General features: G+C 42.5%; 1 protein-coding gene across 1 annotated transcript in view; it reads right to left on the reverse strand.

Moving 5' to 3' along the window:
• usp6nl (USP6 N-terminal like) overlaps positions 1 to 18,955 on the reverse strand; it is a 102,180-nt gene extending 83,225 nt beyond the window's left edge. The window contains exons 1-2 of the mRNA XM_085437466.1: positions 18,707 to 18,955; positions 6,393 to 6,499 (exon numbers count right to left, since the gene is read on the reverse strand). Coding sequence (XP_085293592.1) covers positions 6,393 to 6,396 — 4 coding nt within the window. The 5' untranslated portion in view covers positions 6,397 to 6,499; positions 18,707 to 18,955. The remainder of the gene's footprint in view (positions 1 to 6,392; positions 6,500 to 18,706) is intronic.
• Between the last annotated feature and the right edge of the window lie 6,228 nt (positions 18,956 to 25,183).

Consider the following 25,183-nt stretch of genomic DNA (forward strand, 5'->3'; position numbering starts at 1 on the left):
TTATGACGCCCTGTTCTAAAGCCTTGATTTTAGCATCGATGGCTGTCATCACCATAAATGGAGGAAAAGATAAAGCCCTAACTGATCAGTTACGACAAGGATACTAATTACTAACAGACATACCATAAACATAAAACAGGGATTTAACTTGCATCAGAAGTGGCTCACCAGAGACACAAGCTTTTTGCTCCAGGCTATAAGCATCTGTATTTTATTGTATAGTTCAGAATTTAAAATGGGAGTCTAGGTGTCTCATCAGCCTCTCCAGGAACTCTGGTTTTTAGCCTCGGCTTCATTTGTCTGCTTTTTTTTTGTAAACTCAGTTCCTCATTGTTTGGCTTTGGTTATGATCATAATCTTTGCAGTGTTCAGCACAGGTTCTGAACTTCACTGCCATTCACGGCATCTCAACATGATGGTCCTAATCTCAAAGTATAGTAACTAACACGCCTCGTTTAAAGCAGTGCTTTGACACAGTTCTATTCTGCCTCTGAACGCCCGCTAAGAGCTATTTGGATCTGAATGTGTCAAGCTAAGAATGACAAGCACAGCGGGGAGACACGAGCGCTATTAGCTGACACGTACCCGACATGATTAGCATCATAGTGGGGACTGCACGCTTATGTTCACGAAGTTCCCAGGCTTGGAAATTATGGTGGAGTTAATAACACTCTCCCTTCCCTCAAGAGCTATACCCAACATGTGGGTGCTCAGACAAATATTTCCAACAGAACTTCACTGATGCTATCTATAGAAAGGCTGTATATTTGTGGAGCTGCAGCCAGGTGTTAACATGTGATACTGTTGGGGTAAAGCTGGAAAAAACCTGCAAACCGACTTGAGTTTTAATAGAAGCTGCAGGTCTAGCAGGGCAGTGAGTGTAAACACCGTTTCCCTGTGTGCTCTGTGGTTAAGCTTTCCGAGTCCAGCAGATGGAGACCAGATGAGGCTTTGACGAAGAAGATAATTATCCTGCGCCACGCCCAGACACACTGTGGGCCCAGCACGCCACGCGATGACATCAGGCTTCTCCTGACAGGGAGAGATGAAGGTACACATCTGTGTGTGGGCGAAGGACAGGTGAACAGATTGGCGTTAACGGTCCATGTCTGCCCTCAAACTCTCATCCCGCATGTGCGGTCATATGTTAGAAAGTCAGACTTGCATTACATCTAAATGCTTCTTTCGGAGTTCGGGAGAGTTAGCATATTCACAAACAGACCAGTAGCCACTGCGATGATCATCTTGGGTGGCTGCTGGTCTGTTTGTGAAACCACCGCACTTGAAAGCATAAGGTCATGTGATATATCAGGAATTAGCAAAACATGTGGTGCTGAAAGGAAAATTCCACCTCTCCAAAAAACAACTGCTGTTTCCACAAGTGTTTAAAATGAACAGGAGCAGAGATGCATGACAGATAAATGAGATGTTTCCTTAAGAATCACATTTACTTTCACTGCATTATCTCCCAGCTACAGTTCCTAATTCAGAAATTAAGATCTATCTTTCTAAAAAAGAACCACAAAAACAAGACATATCATACATTAATATTACTGACATCCATGCAGTTAGTTACAGATTTCTTAATGAGAGCTCTGTAAATATTTCACAGCAAAGCATTTCAATAACTCTAATGGATATTCAGATTATGATAAAACAGCCAACCTGCTATACATTAAATCACAAGTAAAGCTTTAACAAAACAGAACAAATAGGAGCTTATTAAGTGTTTTTATGTAGACACACCAAACTGTTGCTGCTGATAGAAACTCCTGTACAGCCATTATCCTCCTTTAACTAACTGTGCTGTTTATACAACAGCAATAAAACATCGCACAGCTTGTACGTCTGTTCCTCATTTGTCATCAATCTCCTCTCCTTCCACTGTTATCACTCTGCTGGGAATCCATTTCCTACTGGTCTGCAGGGAAGGGCTGGAAGTTATTGTGCTACAGACAGAGCTGCAGTGTATTATTTCCAGATATAATGACTCTGTGCTATATCACCAAACAGCTTCTTCTGTTCACAGATCGTATTATTTGTTGTATCACACCGGCTCTGAAGGCATGTGCTATACAGAGCAGATGACCACAGAAATCTAATAAAGGCGCAGAATGAAATGTGTTGTGTAACAATGAACACACAGAGACTACGAGTAAATAAAGCTCAACCTGTGGTGACATTTCAAGACCCTGGTCTTTTTTTTCCCTTTCCTAAAAATATCGCTTTTAGTTCCACTTGGTGATTCAGATCCCTCTCACACCTGCGAAACACAAACTCAATTATATTTCCGTACATAATAGTCTAAAAATCTAAAATGAACAACCACAAAAACTTCCTTTGACCCTTTGGTGAACAGCTTGAACCCTGTCCAGGGTACCCAGTGGTCCTTAGTTAACCTCCCACCGGCCTCCTGTGAGAACCCTGAGAAGGCAGCACCCGCAGTGATGCTGCATCTAGGGCTGCCACAAACGATTATTTTGATAGTCGACTAGTCACCGATTATTTTTGCGATTAGTCGACTAATCAGATCATGCATCCATTGGACATAAAACATACAGCTTACTGCACCAGCATGCGTCTGCTCTTTTATAACTATCACTAGCTTACAGCTTTAAGTGTTTAAGGTATATGCTAACTAAAAATAAATAAAGTCCGGTGTTCTCGCAGGCTCTAGTGAGCCTTGCCCCCGGCTAGCTATCGAGTTTCGGCCCGTTATTACACTCTTAAATCCTACTACTTATTCCTGCGTCTTTTGGGATCTTACAAAGCTTCAAACGACGCGTCGACTATTAAATTAGACGATTTTGATAGTCAACGTAATCGTGAGTAGTCGACTAATCGTGGCAGCCCTAGCCTCATCCAGCGTCTAATCCATTTATAGCAGTTGAAAGATGAGCCTTGCTATTGTGTCCCCGTTTCTTCCATCTGGAGTGAGTCAGCCTTCCTGGTTGAGGAAGAGACTTGTTAGAGGAGGCTAACCCCGCCCTGCCAAGGCCGGTGGCTCTGTGTGTTATAGGGGGGTAATTAAGGTAATTAGCCCAGGATATCAACATCACCAACCACCTCCAGGCGAGAGAGTGACTCTATCAAAGGTTGAGATGAATAATGAAAACACATAAAAGACTTTCTCCCAGCGTGCCGGCTGCTCATTCGGGCCCCATTAAGACAACAAAAAACACCAACTTTGTTCATCTGCTGTGTTTTCTGCCTTTGAGCGAGATCCCATCACAAAGGTTAGATATTAACTTTTTTTTTAACAACTTTTTTAAATTGTTTATTTAACACTGATACTGTTTTAAGGCTGCAACAGGCCGGTGGGTGGTTTCGTATATTCAGGTTGGCTCTTGGTTAAACTTGAGTTTTTGGGAGGTTTTATGCCAAATCCAAACAAAAAGTCCACATTTACAATAACCAAAAAAAAAAAGAAAAAAGTTCCTGAAAGGCTGTTGAAAATATGTTTTTTAAAAAAAGTGGAGTCAAAGAAGGGTCTAGAAAAATCTGCAAGACAGAAAGACAATAATGCAGAGGACTGGATGATGAAGTTATTAGAGACTCGTGCAGATAAGCTCACCATGCAACACGCAACGCGACAGTAGCACAGATTACATCTAGATATACAAATATTAACGACATAAACATGTTTAAGATTTTTTAAAACTAGATATCCATGTCATCTCTGTATCTGGAGTTGATGTCTCTGATACCAGCCATTTCACAGCTAAATAAAATGTTGATCAAATGCTGTGTTTTTGAAGATGTGGTAGTTTTTAGCCTTAACAGTTGTGTACTAGACATGTTAGAGACCTCTATTCAATAGAAAATGCTCGAATTTCAATTGGTGAATGGTTGAAATTAGGTTAAATTCTGTGTACAGATCGATAACTAAATAAAAACGAATGCACGGGGACAAAAACTATGATGAAATCTATCGACACTTTGATCAATGAATAAAAATGACATAAAAGACAAGAGAGACGACATCCAATTAGAACTTCATTTGTGTAGAAAGGAGGGAAGTGATCCAATCAGAAATAAACTCCTTGTGCAGTCAGGGTAGACGTGCACATTTTATCTGCCCCCCAGGAAATGGTATAACAAACTCCCAAAAAAGCGTCCACAATTATGGTGATTTATGTGGGTAATTGGCATTTTTTTCACTAGTTTCTAGTTATTTTTGTAATCATTAGTGAGGTGAATGCTGAATTTTTGACATCAGCTGTCTGTATCAATAAGGTTTAGTCTGCTATGATCCATGCAAACCTGTATCTGAGTTATATACAATTTAACCTTGGCCCAAGTGGCACGAGTTCTTTTCAGATCTGCATCAATTCTCTTAGATGACAACATATTACAACATTAAAATGTATTGTTCCCATGACCTTTGCATTACACACTAACACACATCAATTAAAAAAAAAAACAAAAAACAACACACACACAAAGTCGCGTAAACCTCCAAGGTGCCGGTTACCTTTTCCACCGCACAAGACTTAGCTCATCAGTCAAGACTCCCTTTATTCACATCACTCACAATAAATCACATCAGCCATCCAAACACTCCTGACACACACGCCACCTCTTTGAGTGTGTGTGCAGAGGAGAAAAAAAATCAGTAATCAGGTTAAATCTCTTAGCACCCCCCCCCTTCAGAAGTGTCTGTCTAATCCAATCGGCTTCCAGTACATGCCTCACATGTGCTGGGTTGCCCTGGTAACCCACTCCCAGCTTGCTGGTACACAAATATTCGGCCTTGTGGCTCTGCGTGGAGAAACGCTGGAGAGTGCAGAGCGACTGCTGGCAGCAGCAGATGCTGCTGGCTCCCGTTCAATCCCCTATCTGTAATGTGAGCTAAACGGCAAAGAAGAAAAGGTCGGAGAGGGCAGCGCTGTAAATGCAGTGACCTGATATCAAAGAGCAAATAAATCTATTGTTGCTGGAGTGAATAAATAAACCGTTCCTTTCTTAACATCTCACACGTTTAGCTGCAGGCAGTAAATCAAGATAAGATTCAGCAGTGAGCCTTTGAAGCAGCTGTAGCTCCGTTAAATGAACTTGAGTAAACCACTGTAGACATCTGCTATCATATTCATGCTGCAAACTGTTATGATAAGAGTTTCCAAAGCACCAAAATCCTTTTAATAAATGTCCATTCTTCCCAAATCAACAGCACCTCTACCAGAGTAGCTTTGCATGATCCACAGTTCAAAGTAATCCTCATTTATCTCATACTGGACTTCAGTACAGATACTCTGTATGAAACAAGCTGTTTTAGCTCCCCTTCCCTTCCTTTAAGGTTTCTTCTTATCGGTTGCCCCTGACAAACACAACATTTGAACAACAGGTGGGTATCTAGATAGATTTTCAATATCTGTTTTTAGCCAATAAGATAAAATCATCTCATTAGTTATTTTTATGCTGCAAAATTATATTGTCACCAATACTGTCACTAAAACCTGCCATAAATGTTGCTGTCTGACTAAATGTAGTCAAATTGGCAATTACATACTGTTTCAGACAACACTGCAATTAACTGTGTCATTAGTCATTGTGGTTTTTCAGCTGAGTTGATCTGATCCAAGTTCGCTTGGACATTATCTCAGGATAGTGGTGCAGAAGAGAAGTCGTCTTTATCGTTGTATTATAAGAGTATTTATTAAAATATCAATATTTGACGTCCCTGTATCGATACACAAAAGCGCTTCAATTCGACTACCAAAATGGGAGATAAAGCGGGTCAATTGCCAACTTTTGTCACTCAAAGTCTCTACTCTGGAGTCTATTTGTCTTTCATCTGTATCATGCATCACGTATGTCCAGCAGAAGACAAACTACATTCTGTGTGACAGTGATCAGCTGTGTATATACGGTGCACCGTATGAGCACGTGTGTGCGTGCGTACAGGTAGGAACATATTAACAGAAAATCCTGTACTCGCTGGATGACTCACACTGAGCTGACATGTGGGGCCGAGCCATTGCAGTCACATGACCACACAGCAGAACAGCGCACACGCACGCACACACGCGCACACACTGTGCATTGAGTTGACTCCCCCTCCCGCTCCAGTCGCCCTCCCATCATGCTTTGCAGAGTGACTGATGAGGAATGAGGTGGCTAGGGTTGCAGCACTTGCTCCTCTGTGCTTCTAGCATCACGGATAGAAAAAGTCCTACACATCGCATCTTCATATGAAAACTATCCTGACCATGAAGGCCTGTAAATTCTCCCACTTGATTGTCTCTAACTGGTGTTCATGATGTCAAACTCTAAAGCCACCAATCCAGCATTAGAAAAGTAAAATAAATAAATAAAATAATAACACAGCAACGAAAGTGAAAGGGTGAGCAAACAAGCAGCCGATCGATAATAAACAACTGGCTGGAACTTACTCATGGTGGGAGTCCAGCGGTGGGGGGCAGGGCGAGGCCCAAGTAGGGCGTGGCTTTGAACAGGTGAGGCTATTCTCAGCTGGGTCTTTCTTAAAGGCACTCATGACCTGAAGGGGAGGAAAAGACAAAAACATCAGTCAGGAGTAATATTACATTTGAGAATTTACCAAGAAGAAAACTGCAAATATGACCACAAAAAGGCTTCGAAATAAAGAGTCTAAACCCAACAGTGGCCTGTACAGGAGCTACACCCTCGATTTATATCCATATCTGTGGTTTGGAAGTGTTGGGATTTTTCTTTGAACTGATCTGTTGTTATTTTCCTGGTCATGCTCCCTCCTGTCCTGCCTTCCGCTCTCTGTGTTGGACAGGAAGAGCTCAGGCAGCTTCTTTACACACAGCAAAGCAGGTAAAGTGAGGATAACAGTTACTATGGGCTAACAGGTGTTTTTCCTGGTGATAAAAGTAATAAAAATAACTATCGGATTGTACCACGACACAAATATTTGGCCAGGACACAACCATTTGTTTTTAAAATATAAGACTTAACCAGTTAATATCCAGGTCCAAGCTGGAGGGACAGCAGTCTAAGCAGAGATGCCCACACCTCGCTCTCCGTGGCCACCTATTTCGGCTCTACTAGGGTGACACAGTGAGGCATTCCCAAGCCAAGTGGCTTGACATAAAATCTTCATCATATCCTGGGTCTGCCTGGGATCTCCTCCCAGTTAGAGGTGCCTGAAACAAGACACCCTGGAGGCGCCCAGGAGACATTGTTGTTAAACACCTGAACCACCTGAACTCTCTTCATTCAATTTGCAGGTCCCTTTCCCCATCTTTACTGAGACCCTAGACCTCCTTTGGAGTTTCCTCCAAATGTCTCCCCATTTGCTACCCTAATGTAGCCAAAAAACACAGCACCTTCATCAGAGTGGGGTTTACAGTCTTCCCAGCAACAAATGTTTGTGTTTAGGATTTGAAACACTGATTATCTTTGTCTTAGGATTTCATAATCAAAACAGTAACTTTAAAGGGGCTCCAACTGCTAAAGAAATAAAACGAATATAAATATAATATAAACAAACTGACATATTCTGCCTCCAATCAATCCAATATACACATATGTGATTGATTTTAGGTGTGGGAGCTGGTCGTTAACATTTTCACCGGTGTGGGTCAGTTAACGGCTTTGGTTTTGTGTACATGTGTGTGAGAGTGTCGATCAGTCCAGGCCGGTCATTGGGCTAAATAACAGTAATGTGATGGCACCACGCGGTAATAACGGGTAATTTGATCACTCTGCAGATGCCTGCAGGCAGTGGAGGGAGTATCAGGCAGGAAAGGAGGGGGGGGGGGGGGGGGTGCAGATGATGGAGAAATGAAGTCCCCTCCCCCGGTTTAAAATGTTGGTGTGAGCAGAAGTGCTGCAGACGTGGAGGATCCAATATCCTCGAGAAAAGCAGCACAGGTCAGCAGAACAGTTCAGCAGCAGAGGGATCTGCAATTAAGCAGCACAGCAGCAAACCCTGCAGATGCATTCATAGTAAAGACGGGCTCTTAAGCATCGTTATCACAGACACCGAGTTTACTATCCACCAGTTACAGTGTACATCCATGTCTGTCTAGATTTCATATTTGACCGCCCACCCATCCATAACCATGTATCCAGTCTGGGTCACCAGGTCACTGGGGTTGCACTTTCCAGGAATCCCTCTCCCAATCCTCCAGTTCCTCAGCTGGTTCTGACTCTGGTCCCTTCTTGAATGACTTGAGTTCGCCAGACACTTTGAAGGATTCTCATATCCAGTTTTTTATCCCTAACTAATTGAAAATAAATTGAAACAATGTTATTTATATAACTCAAAACCACAACAACCGTCACCTCAAGCTGCTTAATACTATAAGGTAAAGATCCCAGAATAATAGATAGAACACCCCAACAATCAGACAAATCTCAATGAGCAAGCACTTAGCAACAGTGGGAAGGAATAACTCCCTTTTAACAGGAGAGGCAGCCAACTGCCGTAACTGGCTGGGAGTGAGGGGAAGGACACAGGACGAAGACACGCTGTGGAAGAAGCCAGAGATTAATAACAACTGGTCCTGTCACTATTTAATCTATTTATGTAACCCCTTAAGTGCAAGTGAAAACCTGGCCAAATTTGAAGATGTTCGCGCCAAAGATGGGGCGCCCGTGACCTTAGCGCCATCTCAGCCTGGCAATAAAACCCCTCCAGGCACGCCTTCCACCAGTGCAGAGGTATTATAAACAGCCATCCATATTAAAATACCACTCTGCAGACTGTGCACCATGTCATTTTCCAATATCTACCACTTACACTGGATGCACAGTAAATACAGAAGCAGCCAACACATTGGAAAACAGGTGACAGATGCTGCTGGTACGTCAGATGTTTCAGAAAAAATACATGTGAGGACCTGATGCACGTCAATGCAGCAACATTTAAAGGTTTCAGCAAGAGTTTAAACTACAAACATGTCACCCTCCAGCCATTTTAGGGGGGTGGTGAATCTGCAAGAGTGCCAGAGAGGAAGTGAGATCTCACAGGGTTTCAGACAGACAGTCTTAGCTCTGAGGCTTTGACATGGGATTAGAGCCACCATATGTTCACCTCTGCTAGTTATCAGCACTGAGCAAACAGAGCTGCACTGCATGGAGCTAATCAAACACAGTCACAGAGGACTGTGGGCTGATTCAGTGATACCAAGCACCATCCAGAGGTCACAAGGTCGGGTTTGTTTAGGCAATGTTTGTGCCCCGATGAGCTCAACTGAAGTGATTTGATTACACATTTAAAAACTGATTACAAAGCAGCAGGATGTAGCAAATGTGGTGCTGCTGTTTCCACCACTTTAGTTGCCAGATTATTAAACCTAATGCAGAAGCAACTTACTGATTATTCAATCACTGCCAGAAACTGCAGTTCCTCTTAAGTCCACATGAGGCCGGCTCCTAAAGTGAGTCAATCCCCAAAGACTGCCATGTTTAAAAGACCAAATTTACAGCCGACAAAAACATGTTTACAGCCTGATAGAAGAAACGCTTTCGGTCTTTCAGGCCAGCTTCATAACATCTCTGCCGGATGCTGAATTGTTTTATAACTCTTCCCTTTTACATTACGCTAAACCTTAAAATTCTGTATACTTAAGTGCACGGCTGCTGTCAGTGACACGTGGATGTCTTTGTCTCATTCGATGTGGGGATGCACCAAAGACACTCTAAAGGGGTCACATAGAGAAAGAGAGTAGCAGCAGTGTAGTTAATTAATCACACTAATTAATGTTAATGAAAGTGTCAGGACTATTAAATAAGTGAACACCAAGTTAAAACACTAAGAATACGGCTTTATACGTGGAGGTGGGTAAAGAAGTCGGCTCCTCAGATTTTAAAATGTAGTTTGAAGCCAACATTAGCATCTGATATTATATTACAATAAATTATGAAGGAAACTTACTATTCAAGCTAGCTGGCCAGCATTTGCATGAGCAGGTAAGTTTCTGGCGACGACCAAAACGTGTATGTGTGTTAATAAACTACATGTGTGGCACTTGACGTGAACACAAGGATATTAAAACCCTCAAATACAGACTAAGAAAGACATTTTTAAACCTAATATGATTCCACTACCCTACAATAAAATTAACCATTGCCTTAAGGCCCAATTATCACCGATGCAGATGTCTTTTGTATGAGGCTCACTCAATCAAATAAAACCTACATTTATTTTTGTGCTACTTTAGAAAAGCATATGTGAGCACATCTCCTTCCATTTAAAACTTTTAAAAGTTTGCATAGACACCTTGATAGCAAGCAAATGAGAGAAGGAAGTCCAATATTCACCCTCCTCCTCCCTCCACTTTGCTTTTATATGTTTTTTTATATGCTTAACTGGTTCCAACAGCTACTTGCTAACTGTGTCTGTGTGCCGTCTGGAGCTGAGTACATGCAGTGCTGGGTTTATCAGAGCTGAAATAACAAGTCGTGCAGTTGTTCAGTGCGGGACTTTTCGACTCTCACAGCTGAAAATGAGATACTTTTATTCTAAACTGCTCCGACTTTCCAAATTTAATAAAAACTGCACACAAAAGCACTCAAACCACCATGCCAGCCAAGAAACAAGACCTCTTCTGTTCTCTGTTATAAACTCAGCAGGCCAGCAGCTGTGAAGGATGTGTAACTGCTGTTATGATGTGTTAAAGAGTAACTGTGCAGTCTCACAGTGGTTAGGCATCTCTGAAGTGAATTAAAAACCTACTGACATGAAAACAATCCAAACCAACACTGCAGAGAACAAGCGGCTGGCGGCAAACGGAGTCCAAAACGAGCCGTCTCGGCCTTCATAATCCCACACTGCCAACACTGGTGTGTTTGCTGGACATCAGGTTAGCCAATGTCGTTTTCTTCTCCCCACACACACACATACGCGCACACACATGCACACAGGCCAGAGGGCAGCTCAGCATCTGCTGGTATGTTGTGTTTTGCTGCTCTGAAGCTGGGCTCCAAAAGGAGGAGAGTGCAGTGGGCTGAGCCAGCAGGGATCGGTGGCCAATAAAGACGAGCAGCAGCAGCTCGGTTGCCAAGGCCTGAATAGCAGTGAGGGAATGTTGGAAACCTGTGTGTGGGTGAGCCGCCTGGTGTGCCAAGTAAGTCGAATTCAGCTCTGCTGTGTTCAGAAAGCCTTATCAAAATTCAGCTGATATGTGAATCAGCCGACATCAAAACAGGTGACAGGTGAAGTGAAGAAGACTGCCCGTCTTAAACTTTAAGTGCAAAGAAACACCAAGCAGCAATCCTCTGGGGCTGTGAAACTGCAGTTAAAGGCCACTTGAGGCTGTCTCCAGAATCAAGTCAATCCCCATAGACCCCCATGTTAAAATATCCACTAAATTACAACACAAACTGTTGTGGCTTTTATGTGACATTTCCTGTGAGTTGTAGCTGACTGGTGCTTGTGGGTTTGTGCCGTTTGTGCCTCTTACAGCACTGTAACGGCTGATTCGTAAGGGACAATCAGCTGAAGAAGTCTGTGGTTCCATTTTGGAGGGCTATATTGTTTTAGCAGATATCTGAATCTCACCAATGCGTCTGTACAGTTTATGATCTAGCTCAGGGGTGGGCAACTCCAGGCCTCGAGGGCCGGTGTCCTGCAGGGTTTAGATATCACCCTGGGTCAACACACCTGAATCACATGATTAGTTCGTTACCAAGCCTCTGGAGAACTTCAGGACATGTTGAGGTCATTTAGCCATTTGAATCAGCTGTGTCGGATCAAGGACACATCTAAAACCTGCAAGACACCGGCCCTCGAGGCCTGGAGTTGCCCACTCCTGAGCTAGCTACATCATACATACACATATCTATGATCTACATCTGTGATGATCTTTGTTATTTAATTTATCTTGAGCACACCCCTCATAAAAATGTCACTCCCCAATGGCTACAGCCTCCCCTCTTGCCACAACACAAAACTTCTCAGCTGGAACGTGACACAAAGCTCAAGGTATTGAGCCCAGATCCTAGTCCAACTGAGCATGCTCAACTTCCAAAGACCCTCCATCTCAAATCATCACACTATAAACTCTAAGGTCCTGGTCCATTCCCAGGTGGGTACACAATATTACTCCGGTGGTTTTAATAGTGTGGCAGATTTGCAGTACTTGTCTTCCTCCCTGTTAAATGAAAGGATAAATCACCCAGTTAGCTTAAAAGCTGAGCCTGGCTCTTTCCAAAGAAAATAAAAGGCACTTACCAGCACCTATCAAACCACAACATCTCTTCACACATCACACTGTGCTTTTGCAGGGATTAAAAAGGGAGATAAATATGATAATTAATGAAGTTTAGTGGCACCGTTTAGCAGACCTTGTCCCCTTTGGATGGAGTCAGGCTAGCTGCTGCCAGTCTCTTTGCTAACCTAATCTAAGTGACCGCTGGCATAGTGTTACCTTTACAGAGAGAGAGAAATTGATCTGCTTACTGAACTGTCAGTAAAAACTGAGATTGAATCCATTTCTCAGTAAATGAAAACAATCAACAAATTGATGAACAGAGAAAAAAATATGAAAACTATTTGTTTTTAAAAAATGGTGGTAAATTTAATATCCTGAGATTAATTGGTTTAATAAGATGAATTAATTGTGGGATCATTTAACAATAAACATAAATGATAATTGTCATGAAACCATCACTATAATCATGTTTCCCTTGGCCGTCAGATTTACTGTACAATACTCTGACTATTTGAGATGCAATACTTCAATAAAAAGTCATAAAACTTAGGGCAATACTCAAGCAGCATAAAAGGAGGAAACTTAAATACAGCCTTCAAATGTAGCCCAACTCTTTTCTCTCGGCTACCTGTTTGCACAACCACACCCACACAGCGGGAGAAACATGGTAAGGGTCGGCTTTAAAACTGCAAACACACAGAGACGTGCTGCATGTGGCCGAGAGGCACAGGCCTGCTAAAGGCTCTGCTGCTATGTTACAGAGTTTCAGTTGGACAAAACCTTCTCAAGTTTGTGGAGCCACCTGACGCCACGCAGGCTGGTAAATACACTGCCCTTTCAACAGGAAAACACACACACACACACGCGCACGCACGCACAAACACACAATGTTTTCAATTGTTTCTGAAGAGGCACTGCAGATGCTCTTACAGAGGTAGAAAAGAAGGAGATGAACTAATTTGTGCTTGTTGACCCCACGCTTTTCCATTTCCTGTCTCTGAGCCACACATCCAACAGCAGCCTCCAACTCAGTCCCTGGCAGCATATTTATTTATTTGGACCAATATGGAGATTATGGTTAGACTGAGGAAAATATAATAAACTTTGCTCCAGAATATGGGTGCTAAACTGCCCTGGATATTTGTCAGCAAGATAACAGCAGATAATTCTTAACCTAAACTAATTGCAGCAGCATATTTTGACCAGTTCTGAACCAAATGCTCTTCTCTAGCAGAGTCTATGAATAAAGATATTCTTCTGGAAAGTCTTGTATTAACAAGCTGTAGATCAGAGAACAAGGTGCTTCTGTGTTGACCGCCGCTGATGTTGTTTTAGTCATCATTTAGCTTAACACAATATCTGCAAGATGAAGCATAATCACCAAATCTCTGATTTTGTTCACGAGTGAGGCAAGAATCGACCATGTTTGTGGTGAAGAGATGGCTTATTTACCAGTCAATCTACCCTCACCTATGGTCATGAGCTCGGGTAGTGATTGAAAGAATGAGGTCACGAATACAAGCAAAGAAAAGGAGTTCCTTTAAAGCAGGGCTGTCGAACTCCAGGCCTCGAGGGCCGGTGTCCTGCAGGTTTTCGATATCACCCTGGGTCAGCACCTGAATCACATGATTAGTTCATTACCAGGACTCTGGAGAACTTCAAGACATGTTGAGGAGGTAATTTAGCCATTTAAATCAGCTGTTTGGATCAAGGACGCATCTAAAACCTGCAGGACACCGGCACTCGAGGCCTAGAGTTCGACACCTGTGCTTTAAAGGGTGGCTGGGCTGTCCCTTAGATACAGGGTTAGGAGTTGGGACATTCAAGAGGGACTCGGAGTAGAGCCACTGCTCCTCCACAGCTAAGGTGGTTCGGGGATCTGGTTAGCATACTTCCTGGACACCTTCTTGGCAAGGCATTTCAGGCATGTCCTACCAGAAGAAGGCCCGGAGGTAGACCCAAGACACTTCAACATGCGTAGACCACCAACCCTCCCATTATTAAACGACTTGCTGCACCTCCTGAGCCACAGTCACCCAGTAGTTTTGCAATCATGCAAAATTCCTCTAGTAGAGTACAAGAACAAAGTGGAGCTGGAAAAGGGCATAAGAGGTTCCCTTCAAAGCAGCTGTAGACACAGTAGCAGTTAGAACTCTGTAACGAGAGTAAAAACATGTTTTGGTGCTCTTTTTGTTGTCTGATTGTGAAAGAAATGAGGGGAAAATACAGACAACTAAGATTAGAAGGGTACCTCGTATGCAGAAGGTCTCTAAAATGCCACACAGTGCAGCAGCTCTGTAGAAAACCAGCGTGAGGTTTTGTGTAAAAGGTCAAGTGTTGACAATGGCTTACAGGCAACAGGGCAGCGTTAAGATTAATCAGACCTTCCGTCTGGTGCAGCAATGAACTTCTACCCTGCTGAAGAGTCTGCGAGCTAGAAACTGAAACCTTATCAGCTGGGCAGGTGATGCTTCCCTCAGAGTTCAGGTTGCTCTGAAAGTTTTATGAGGGTCGGTGAGCTGGCGGGTTAGGATTTACAGCTAAAGACTTTAAAGATCAACCCCGTCTAGCTTGACAAACTATACTCACATTCTGTGGAATTTGACTGTTTATTCTTATCCATTTCTTATCCATATGTGTTCACTGCAGAGGCTGCGACATGTCGTGTGTGATGATAAATTAGCTGCAGGCTTTTGTAGTCCTTGTTACCAGTATCTCAAGCTAAAAAAACACCTCCTTGCTTAAAATTCCTCTACTTTGCGTCACAAAATCTGTTTTCTGAGGGGAAGTCTTCACATAACACTGCCCAGCTCGGGCTACAAGATAAGACATACTTTTATTCTCCCAGAGTTGGGAAATTCCTTAACACAATAGACATATAACAAAATGTTTAAATAAGCAGAATGGTATGAAACTCAATAAAACTCAATATTACCAAACTGATACCTTAAAAAGGTGAAAACTAATAGGAAATAAAAGCATCAAAATACCAACCAGATTACGGCCCAAAGCGGATGATGTATGGCATCAGTTTGGGTCAAATTATTTTATGTTCTAGTTTTTTTCTGGCAGCTTCTGACCTCACACCCTCGTGGCAGAATGACGAGCAAGTTAGACTCTTTCTGAGACTCCTCTCGCTTCTGTGTGGTTCACCAATATAAGCGCAGTGCGCTCTGAGAGCTGTGGGAGTTTATTTGATCCTACTGCTCAGCTGTGTACAGACTACTGTTTAAAGAGTACTCTGTAACAGGTGTCCAGGTTTGGGGAACGCTGCAACGAGTCAATCCGGTTGTTAAGCATGATGTAATTTGCTTTTTCCTAGTCCGAACGCTCCCTCGGTTCCAAAAAGCAAACAAACGCTGAGACACCATCAATCAGCTCCAATAAAATGATCAGTGTGACTGTTCTCCCAGCATATCATCCACGAAACAGAGGATTCACAAGGTTCTGTGGGATGAACCCCTGTCTGAAGTATTCTTGAATAAATTCAAATCTCCTCTGATGGAAAACATGTGGAAGGCTTTAGTTAAGTTGGGCGCACAAGAGAGGTGAAGAGGAGAGTGAAGGCAGGGTGGAGTGGGTGGAGATAAGACTGTGGCGCTGACAAAAAGACAGGAGGCCGAGATGAAGATGCTAAGGTTTTCACAGGAAGTAATAAGGATGAACAGCTCAGGTCGAGCGGTTTGGAGACAAATTTAGAGAGGCAAGGCTGAGATGGTTTGGACATGTGCAGAGGATGGGTAGTGGATATATCTGACAACGGATGCTAAAGAAGAAGACTTCAGAGAGGGGTGGATGTAGTGAAGGATGCTAGGGATAGTAGGGATTAGGTGAGATGGATGCAGATGATCAGCTGTGGTGAGCACTAATGGGAACATGCAAAGAAGAAGAAAAAGTGATGCTGGGCTAGTTGGCTTGTTGCGATTTGCTGCCTGGCTAATAGACTAGTACAAGAAAGATATAAATTATTCTCAGTAAAGTTTATGTTAAGGGTCCCAGATGGACAAAGATAAATTCATCATACGGCAGGAAGAAAACACTGAAAACAGACCCAACTTCAGCCAAAAGGAGGTCTGATATAATCCATCCACAGCACAGGGTTAGTCCTTAATATGTTGCAGCGTGACTTGGATTACTCACTATGAAATAGTCCTCATCAGAGGCCTCATGTCCTCACTGAAATCTTAGGTCTCACTGAGATTGACTCTCTATAATCAAGCACCATGATAGCAACAGACAAAAACACTGTGCAGTCATCCAATGGCAAAAAAAGCAAGACCAGAGTTTCCTTTTCTTTGGTCTAACTCTTAGATGGAAATGGTGATCTATATGCTGTATATCTATATGATGATCTATTAGAACAGCTGCTGAAGAAACCATGGCAATGGGAAAGGTGTGCCCATCCACAAAAAGTAAGTAAACCAAGCTTGATTTTTGTGCCCATGCAGACTGAAACACATAGCTGGACTTCTCGTACTAAAAGCCAATTTAGAGGGTCATTAAACATCTCCTAAACATGTAAGTGCTAACAGAATGAAAAAGTGTTGTTAGGTGAGGTGCAGCAAACAGACCACATCAAGACAAATTAAAAGTTTGTGAAACTCTACAGTGTGCTTACTGTTACTTTATAAGCATTATGGTAGGAGCCTAGAAGAAGTAGAAAGTGTGAGTTGCCATGCCCAGGAATGTTGCTTCTAGTTTTCTGACATCTATCTCTGATTGACAGAGCTGGGAAAGAACCGATCCCAGAAAAGCAACTCAGAAGCAGCAGCAGGGCAGTGGCGACAATGGCTCAAAATAAAAGCTGATAAAGCGCATAGTCTGACCCTGACACATCCTGACATGCTGCTCATCTCAAAGGCAGCCAGACGCTGAGCACTGGAAATGCAGCTCTGCAGGGGACAAACAAGCTTAATCACAGGTTTAAGGTGAAGATGACAACTGTGATAACGAGGAAGAAATCTTTAGTTGATTTATGCCTCGGTTTCTTTTTTCAGTCTTGGGGCTTTGTGTCAAGCGATGCAGCTGGACAACACCTCCAAGGTTTTCGATGTAAACACCGTGCACGGCACAGCCTCACTTGTGCACACCACTACAAATGCCTTGTGTTTTGAAATTGTAAAGCTCCCAACCGAGTTAAGCCGCATTATCCTGAAGCGGGACAGGAGGGATAGAAAAGCACACCACTGTCAAGTGTGCAACATTCAGAGGTATCATTTCCTCCTATTGTTTTCAAAGTAAAACAGTTTTCTTTTCTTTCGGTAATGCGAAAGTAACGCTGCATGTAGTTTACGTACCTGTCAGTGAATGAAAAATACCTTGAGAAATTTCCTAATAAACTTTTTTTAAGATAAGACACCAGAATCAGAAGATACAGAAGTACAACTGTATTGCAACGTTACACATGATTTCCACAGTGCTTATTTAGTTGGTTTTCAGTATAAATAATGCTTTCAATAACAAAGAGTGATCAGTGCATCCCTAGGTGTGAATATACGCTCTTTTAACCGTTGTACTGGCAAGTCTCTCGCTTTTAATTTGAAAACACATTCGCTTTACTTCCGATTTTTTGCGTATTTCTAGCTGAACTGACGAACCTCACTTCAACATAACTGGCCCCTTCTATCCTTTCCTCTCCCGTGAAAACCATGATATCACACACAGTGGAAAGCACATTCAGTGAACGATTTTACAGCTTTGACGGTGAGCGCAGGGGAGGGTGGGGTCATCAAAATGAATGACACACCGTCACGGCCAATTAGAAGCCTGAGAGCACGCGTGGACAGCCAATTAGAAGCAGTGAATGGTGCTTAGTCTATATTGATTCCGTTGCGGGAGGTAATGTAGCAACAATCAGCTGAACTCCAACCGGAACTAAAGCGATTTTAACATACGAATAAAAAACAATGTGCTGAAAACCCCACGAAAATACTGAAATTATAAATAATTACTGTACAGCTCAAAGCATGGCGGTTAAAAGGAATTTGCGGGATTCATATCCAAAACTAATGGTGATTTTTAAGCTTTTTTTCCACGCTTTTTTTTTACGTGTGAGCTCGTGTGAAGCAGGAAAGATATTCAAAACGATAACAGTTGTTCTATGACTATATATAGTAAATGTAAATAAATCATAATCAACGACAGCTACTTTTACTCGCATAACCACCCCTTTCAGCGGTAGCTTTATTTTGTAGGATGAGACCGGAAGTTGCCTTCTGCTACTCTGCTAGCTCAACACCGGAGGGGTTTGGCTAGGTAGGCCTCAGTGAATACAAATAAGTACAAAGTTTACCACAATAAAACACAATGAACCATTCCCTCTAAACGCAGAACGACTCGAATTATCCCACACAGGCGCCGGGAGAAGTCCAGAAAAGCCCCGGCGCTATGCTCCACTTCACTCCCAAACGCCACCGTTTGCGGGCTGCCGTCATTCAGCCCCGCGGTATCGCTACTGTGTCCACTGACAGATGCCTTTCAGGAGCTGTTCGACAACTTCCCAACCGCTGCAAAATTAATTCCCGCTGCACCGGCGCAAAACTAACTCCTCAAAGGCTCACCTTGCTCTCAGCGCGACAGCTCCTCCTCGGTCACAAACCTCAGGGCAAAGTGGAGCAGAAAGCGTCCATGGTCCCGTACCAGGAAGTCCAGGGCACTTCTCAAACTCCGTGTGTGGGAAGCCGTGCAGGATCCCAGCCAGGTAGCAGCAATGCGCCGCCCGCCGGGCTGATCTGATCTCACCGGCTGGATGCTGCAGCTGCAGCTGGGGCCGAGCCCAGTCTGCAGGACTGCCCTCACACAACATGAGCCACAGGGCTCAGGGTCGTTCCTGCTTCCTACGGTGTCCAGGAAAATCCCAGGAAAACTGTGGGCTCTGATCAGAGTCCCAATCAGAATGTCATACATGTTTTAATCACAATAATCGATCAAATAATCAATCACAGGGCCGCTTGCAACTTCCATATCAGTTTTTTTACTTTGTTTATTTTAATGTTTGTTACTGACTAGGTAAAAAAAAAAAAAAAATCAACCACGCGTTTCCTATATGGTAGTCCACATCCCACCAAAGACAGTTCAAAATTTGCATCAAGAGATAGAAAAAGATCCAATTAAAAGCAATAACAATATGAATAATAAAGAAATACTGCAGGCTTTTTGACAGTGTTTTTATTTTTTATTTAATTTTATTGATAAAAAAGAAAGAATGAAAAAAAAGAAAAGTTAATCTGAGATATGTTTAAAAAATTAATTAATTAAAAAATGTATACAGAAAAAAGGAAAAGCAAAATTCATTTGTACTGCTTACAAATGGTTGCTATACGCAGTAAAACACACTCAGAGATTTGTTCTGTGTACCAGGAGTGCCGTGGGAGTGATGTATACATGTGTAGTTAGCAGGTATCTATTGTATGTTGGTATTGTGAAGCGTGACGTGAGAACAACAGTTTTGTATTGAATGAACTATTTTGCAAGGTGGCGAAGCAAAGGTTTATTTAAATAAAAGGCACAATCCCACTTAATCCTTGGCTATTTTAGCAACTAAATTGGCCACTTCCAGTCATTTGTGACTACTTTCTGTTCTTTAATGACCCTGTTTATGTTTATTCCTAGACTGTTTTCTGTATCTGCCATAGATATTCCAGAAAGTGTTCTAACGTGAATAAATATGGCTTTCTGCATTCAAAAACAAACCTCATCTCCCTCACCTTAGCTGTGACAAAAGTACTGAACCACATTTATATCATCCTGAAGGCTTTCTACAAGATTTTGGAGCTTGCCCTTTTATCCAGAAGAGCATTTGTAAAGTCAGACACTGGTGTTGGACGCTTACAGTCGCCGTACTTGTTCATCCCAAAGGTGTTTGATGGGGTTGAGGTCAGGGCTCTGTGTGGGCCAGTCAAATTCATCAAGCCATTCTTTTATGGGCTTCACTATGTGTGCTGATCCGCAGTCATGCTGGAACATGGAAATGTAAGCTGAAGAAGCTGAAGCGTGAACATCTCTCTAAACATTTAAGCTGAGGTCAAAGCTCAGGACAAGATCAATAACAAGGTGTGTCAAAATACTTTTGTCTGTATAGTCGTATCTGTCCCAAGTATTGAAGAAAGTACTCATTGTGCAGAACAACACAACTACAGTGGCCTCAAGGTGCTTTATGCTGTAAGGTAAAGACCCCACAATAGTGGACAAACCCCTTGTGAGCAAGCATTTGGTGACAGTGGGAAGTAAAAAAAATCCCTTTTAACAGGAAGATCCTCAAGTAGAACCACGGTCAGGGAGGGACAGCCATCTGTATAACCTTCTAATGATGGAGCTGGAGATTAGTTTAATCACTGATGCTGCGCTGGGTATCGTTATCTGATACAGCATCACATATTCTTGGATTTCAGTTTTAAAATCCACCAAAAAGGAAGTAACTGAAGCTCTAAAACAAATGGTAAGGAGTACAAAATGCAGTATTTGCATGTAAAATATAGACAATAATGTACATGTGTAAGAAAAAGTAGATTAAGACTCCTCTCTGTTACATCCACCACTGGTCCGATCAAATTCTAATCCATTTTTGCATTTTAGTTTAGTTTAGTGGTATTTGTTTTAGGGCTCCAGGGAGGGTGGATTATATTTTGAAGGGGATGGTGTCACCCCATAAGCCTTGGCAGAGGTTTCATACAGTACGTTGATATTAATCAGTGATAGTATGTTAATCACAGGCGTGCATTGTCACGCTGAGATTAAATTTAAATGTGGTGCTTTTACATTCAAGTTAGTCCAAGTAAAAGATGTTTAATATTCACGTGGTTCCATTTATAACTGCATGTGGAGGAAACAAAAACATCTGGTCTAGTCTGTCTTTGAAGTGGGCCGGACCAGTGAAACTCCCCTTTCTGTCTGTGTGAAGAAGTTTAACTGCACACTTACTCCCTGAGATATCGCAATATAAGAAAAAGAAGAGGAATTTCAACTGTACAGTCTCAGTTTTCTTGAGATGATACAGATTTACTGTAGTCTATGAAAGAAATCCATAGAAAATTCCAAAGCCTTCCAGTGGGCCGGTTTGGAGTCTTTGCGGGGCCTATTCTAGCCCCCGGGCCTTATCTTGAAACCCCTGTCCTAGAGGATTTTGGATGAACTTCTTCCATCACACACTTTAATCTGCTGCTGCCGCTTCCACCGGATTCATTTGTATTCCCGTCTCGGCTTCATCGACAAACAGGACTTGTTCTGATGAAGAGGGTGTTGAGTGTCCACACGCTTCACGCGGTGTGGAAACATTTCCCTCGCTTCACTGAGGAATCCATTACCGCCGCTGTTTACACAACAACAACAACGCAGGCATTTGCTGATAAAATAACAGATTACATAATGATAAGGCATTAGCAGTTGCCCTCTTTAGATACATTTGCTCTCCAGTGGCATAAACCTCGCACGTTCTAGACTAGTTTGGCTCCAGTTTTGCTTTGCAGGTGAATTAATAATCACATCAGTTATTTGTAAGATTTCTGATCCAAATCATGTAAAAGATCATAACATTTTTTTTATATATTTTCTAAGCTAACCAAACTGGACTTTATGGAAAAGAGAATATAGGATAATAAAAGTCCCTTAATGTACCTCCAGCCTCCAATAATTGGGGGCACAGGAAGGAAAAAGGAGTAAAATTGTGTTTTTGATGCTATTAAAAGCGTAGCCTGCAGATGGACTTGGATGCAAAGGATATTTTTTATATCTCCTTGTTTTTGTCTGAAAAATTATATTTCATCGATGTTGGACATGAAAGAAAAGAGGAGAGACGAAGAAAGGAAAAGGAGTTGGGGGGGGGGGGGGGGGGGGGCTGTCATGATGTTTAAAAGAGCTGCTCCTGGCCTATTTGTATGAAAAAGAAACTTGCTGCTGATAATGTGCAACCTACTGTGGTGAAAACAAAAAGAGATGAGGGATGATCATAACGGTCCTTTTAGTGTCAGGTTCTCATCAAAATGCTTTTGAAAGTATTAAATTTGCCTTTTTTTCTGAATGTGCACAGTTAATGTAACTGAGATAGGACAGAAAATGACTGAACGAAAAGATCTGGAGTGATTGTGAGATTAAAAAACTCAGCATGTGCCTCCTACAGCAGGTGGATATGTCACTTTGATGCACTAGAAAGGAAAGGGCCATCGGAGGGTTGCTCATTGGAGATTTCTGTTCACAAAGTTCAGTACAAGTGGCTTTACACCGGGAGGGGACAGGAAAGGAAAGGAAAGGAAATGAAAGGAAAGGGGAACTGGTGCTTTCAGTACCAGAATTGTCTTTAAAACATCTTTAAGAGTTTTAAATCCGTGCACATCCTGCAGATTTCCTCTCTGAGACAAAGCTACGGAGCGGCGTTCTGAGCCCGCTCAGCAGCGTCCAGCTTAGTTCAGCCAGGATCTGTCTGCTGTTTTGTGTTTCACTGGCGTTACAGCAGGCGCCGAGGCCCTGGAGGAGCCTTAAACACACACCCAGAGTGTATAATGAGGCCTGGGTACAGGGGCTGCACTATTTACTTTCGAGAGCATACTGTTTATAGAGAGGAGCTGCTTAACCCCCACTAGCAGACCATATTATTGACTGCAGAGCGCTGACTGGTGACCGGGACTACACCTGATGCCTTCAAATGTAACGCGCCGCCATCATTTGGTAAACAGAACAGGACAGGGTCAACTGTGTCATCAAAATTCCCACAGAGGAACCAAGAAGTCAACATTCATAGCCAGCCTCTCTTCTTTAACCTGTTCCAGGTCAGGTTGTTGTTAAATGGACTATTAAAGGTTAGCATAGTTAGGCAGTTTTCACTAACATAAACAGATGTGGCATATTGTCTGAATATAAGGAAATCGTTAGTTAATCAGACAGCTGACTGAGTCAGGAAAAGAACTCAACCAGACCAGGTGGCACCTCGAGAGAACTATGCATAAATAAATTCCTACAAACGTCAATTAACTGAATCAACATTGTAAAGAAGAGGAGGCCAAAACTTCTGAACAGCAACGTGAGACACTAAGATTTCCTCAAGCTCCTTCTGTATGTTCCTTTTAAATCGATTGTATGTAAATTCTGCTTTATACTTTCTCCAGTTCTGAGAGGATTAAACTGAATATTAATCACTTCTTTAGTCAAAACAAAAACTCTTTGCAGTCCCTTCTATTAGCCTTTGGTGAACCACAATCGCATTCCAGACGTGTCTCAATGATTATCAAAGGAAACAAGACTCTTCTGACCACATTTTGTAGCTCCATTGAGGCCAAGGGTCTGAATACTTTTATAAATGAGTGCTATCAGACAGCAAAGTTCAGTAAAGTGATGTGAAGGATCTTTCAGAGATTAGCTGTTAGGCCTTCACAGCAACCCAGAAGTCCTTAAGAGGTGCACAAATAAAGAGAACAAACACCTCTAATTTAATGCTTAGGTGTTCTTAGGATGTGTATTGACTTTTCTCAACAATGTCAGATTCAATCCCAGTTACCCATTGATTTATTCATTTGTTGCATGTTGTGCTCATTTATTGGAAATGTCCTTCATTTGTCAAGGATGCACTTTCCGGTGAATCAGAGCCGAAATCTGTGGAGAGCAAACCAGAAAAACACACAAACAAGCAGCCGATTTTAAATGGATGTGTGGTCCGATCAATCGATACGCCTCGGTCTGTTCCGGGCTCAGTGACAGGAAACAGCGTCACAGCCAGGTTTGATGGTCCTGCAGACCTGTGCCGCCTGCCTATTTGCTATCCTAACGTGTCACATGACCATGTTAAAGGGGCAACGCGGGGGACTTGATTCGGGCTTGGCCCTGCCGCGAGTGTTGATTTCACGGCCTATTAAGCCGCTGATTGTGTCACGGCTGTCTGCAGCGAATTCTACATCAGTTCCACCTTCGAGTGCCCAACGCAAACACAACAAAACACTTCTTCATCAGGAGTCCACTTAAAGTAAGCTGAGGGATCAAACGTGCTGGAAACAGGTTGGCATGTTACATGTGCTCAAAGCATAAAAGCTATAAAAACATGCCCAAAGAGTTGCTGAGGATATTTCGTTTAATCGAGCCTCCTCTCCAAGTGTTCCAGCGCCTCAGGAACGTTTACATGCACAAAATGTTATCCTTTATGGGCCTGGGGTGAAGGATGGTGGCCCACATGTGAGTTTCATTCCCATTCATCCCTTTCTTCCATTGTGTGTCACTTCATGCCATGTGTGTATTAACGTTGTGTAACATAAGAGGATTTGTACAGTAAGTCTGTATTTCTTGGCAGCCGTGGAAGTCCATCCTACACAAAACATGGGGAAAAATGGGTGAAGCGGGTGGAATAGCAGCCCATACAGGCGTGCTGGAGATCACCTGGGTGTACGTACCTGCCGGGGAAGGACATGCCCAACCTCCCCTATCTATCTTTTAAATGAGTTTTTTGAATTCACTTGCTCAGTTGTCTGAGTCGAAAGATTACGTATCTTGCGACTGCATTGTGCAGGATATTGTGCTTCCACCTGGAATGAAATGTGTTCTACAAATAGTTTTTTTTATGTTTGCTCACTGATAGGAACTCTAAAGTAATAAAGTAGCAGGCCAGCAGCTGGTAAGAAAACAGCACCTCTTGTTGTTGTCTTTTGTTTTCATATAATTCTCTTTCAGCCTCTTCATTGTTGCTCTGCATTGCTTCGCTGTGTGGTGGATGAGGGAGAGAGCACGTGAGGTTCCTTTAGTTTAAGTAGTTTTAAGAACTACAGTGATCCATCACCATTAATTGCATGCTTTATCACACGCATATTAGCACTCTGTTGGTGTCACATTAGTCATTGTCAGCATTTATAACACACCATTTTACAACTATTAGGCTATTAATTAAGAGTTTTCCACCAATAATCTCTCAATCACTGATTATTGACAGTGAGTAAGGAAGCTGTTGTAGATTAACACTTAAACCCCCGCGAGCCATCATTTTAGGGATTCCTACTTAAAATGCATATTCCAGAACAGGTAAGGTAGTTGATGTCCATCTTTTACATACAGTCTTTGAGTGGGCG

The sequence above is a fragment of the Copadichromis virginalis genome, linkage group LG17 (assembly GCF_057382275.1).
Source record: "Copadichromis virginalis isolate Kocher_CV1m ecotype Utaka linkage group LG17, C_Virginalis_male_GT1.1, whole genome shotgun sequence".
Lineage (NCBI taxonomy): Eukaryota > Metazoa > Chordata > Actinopteri > Cichliformes > Cichlidae > Copadichromis > Copadichromis virginalis.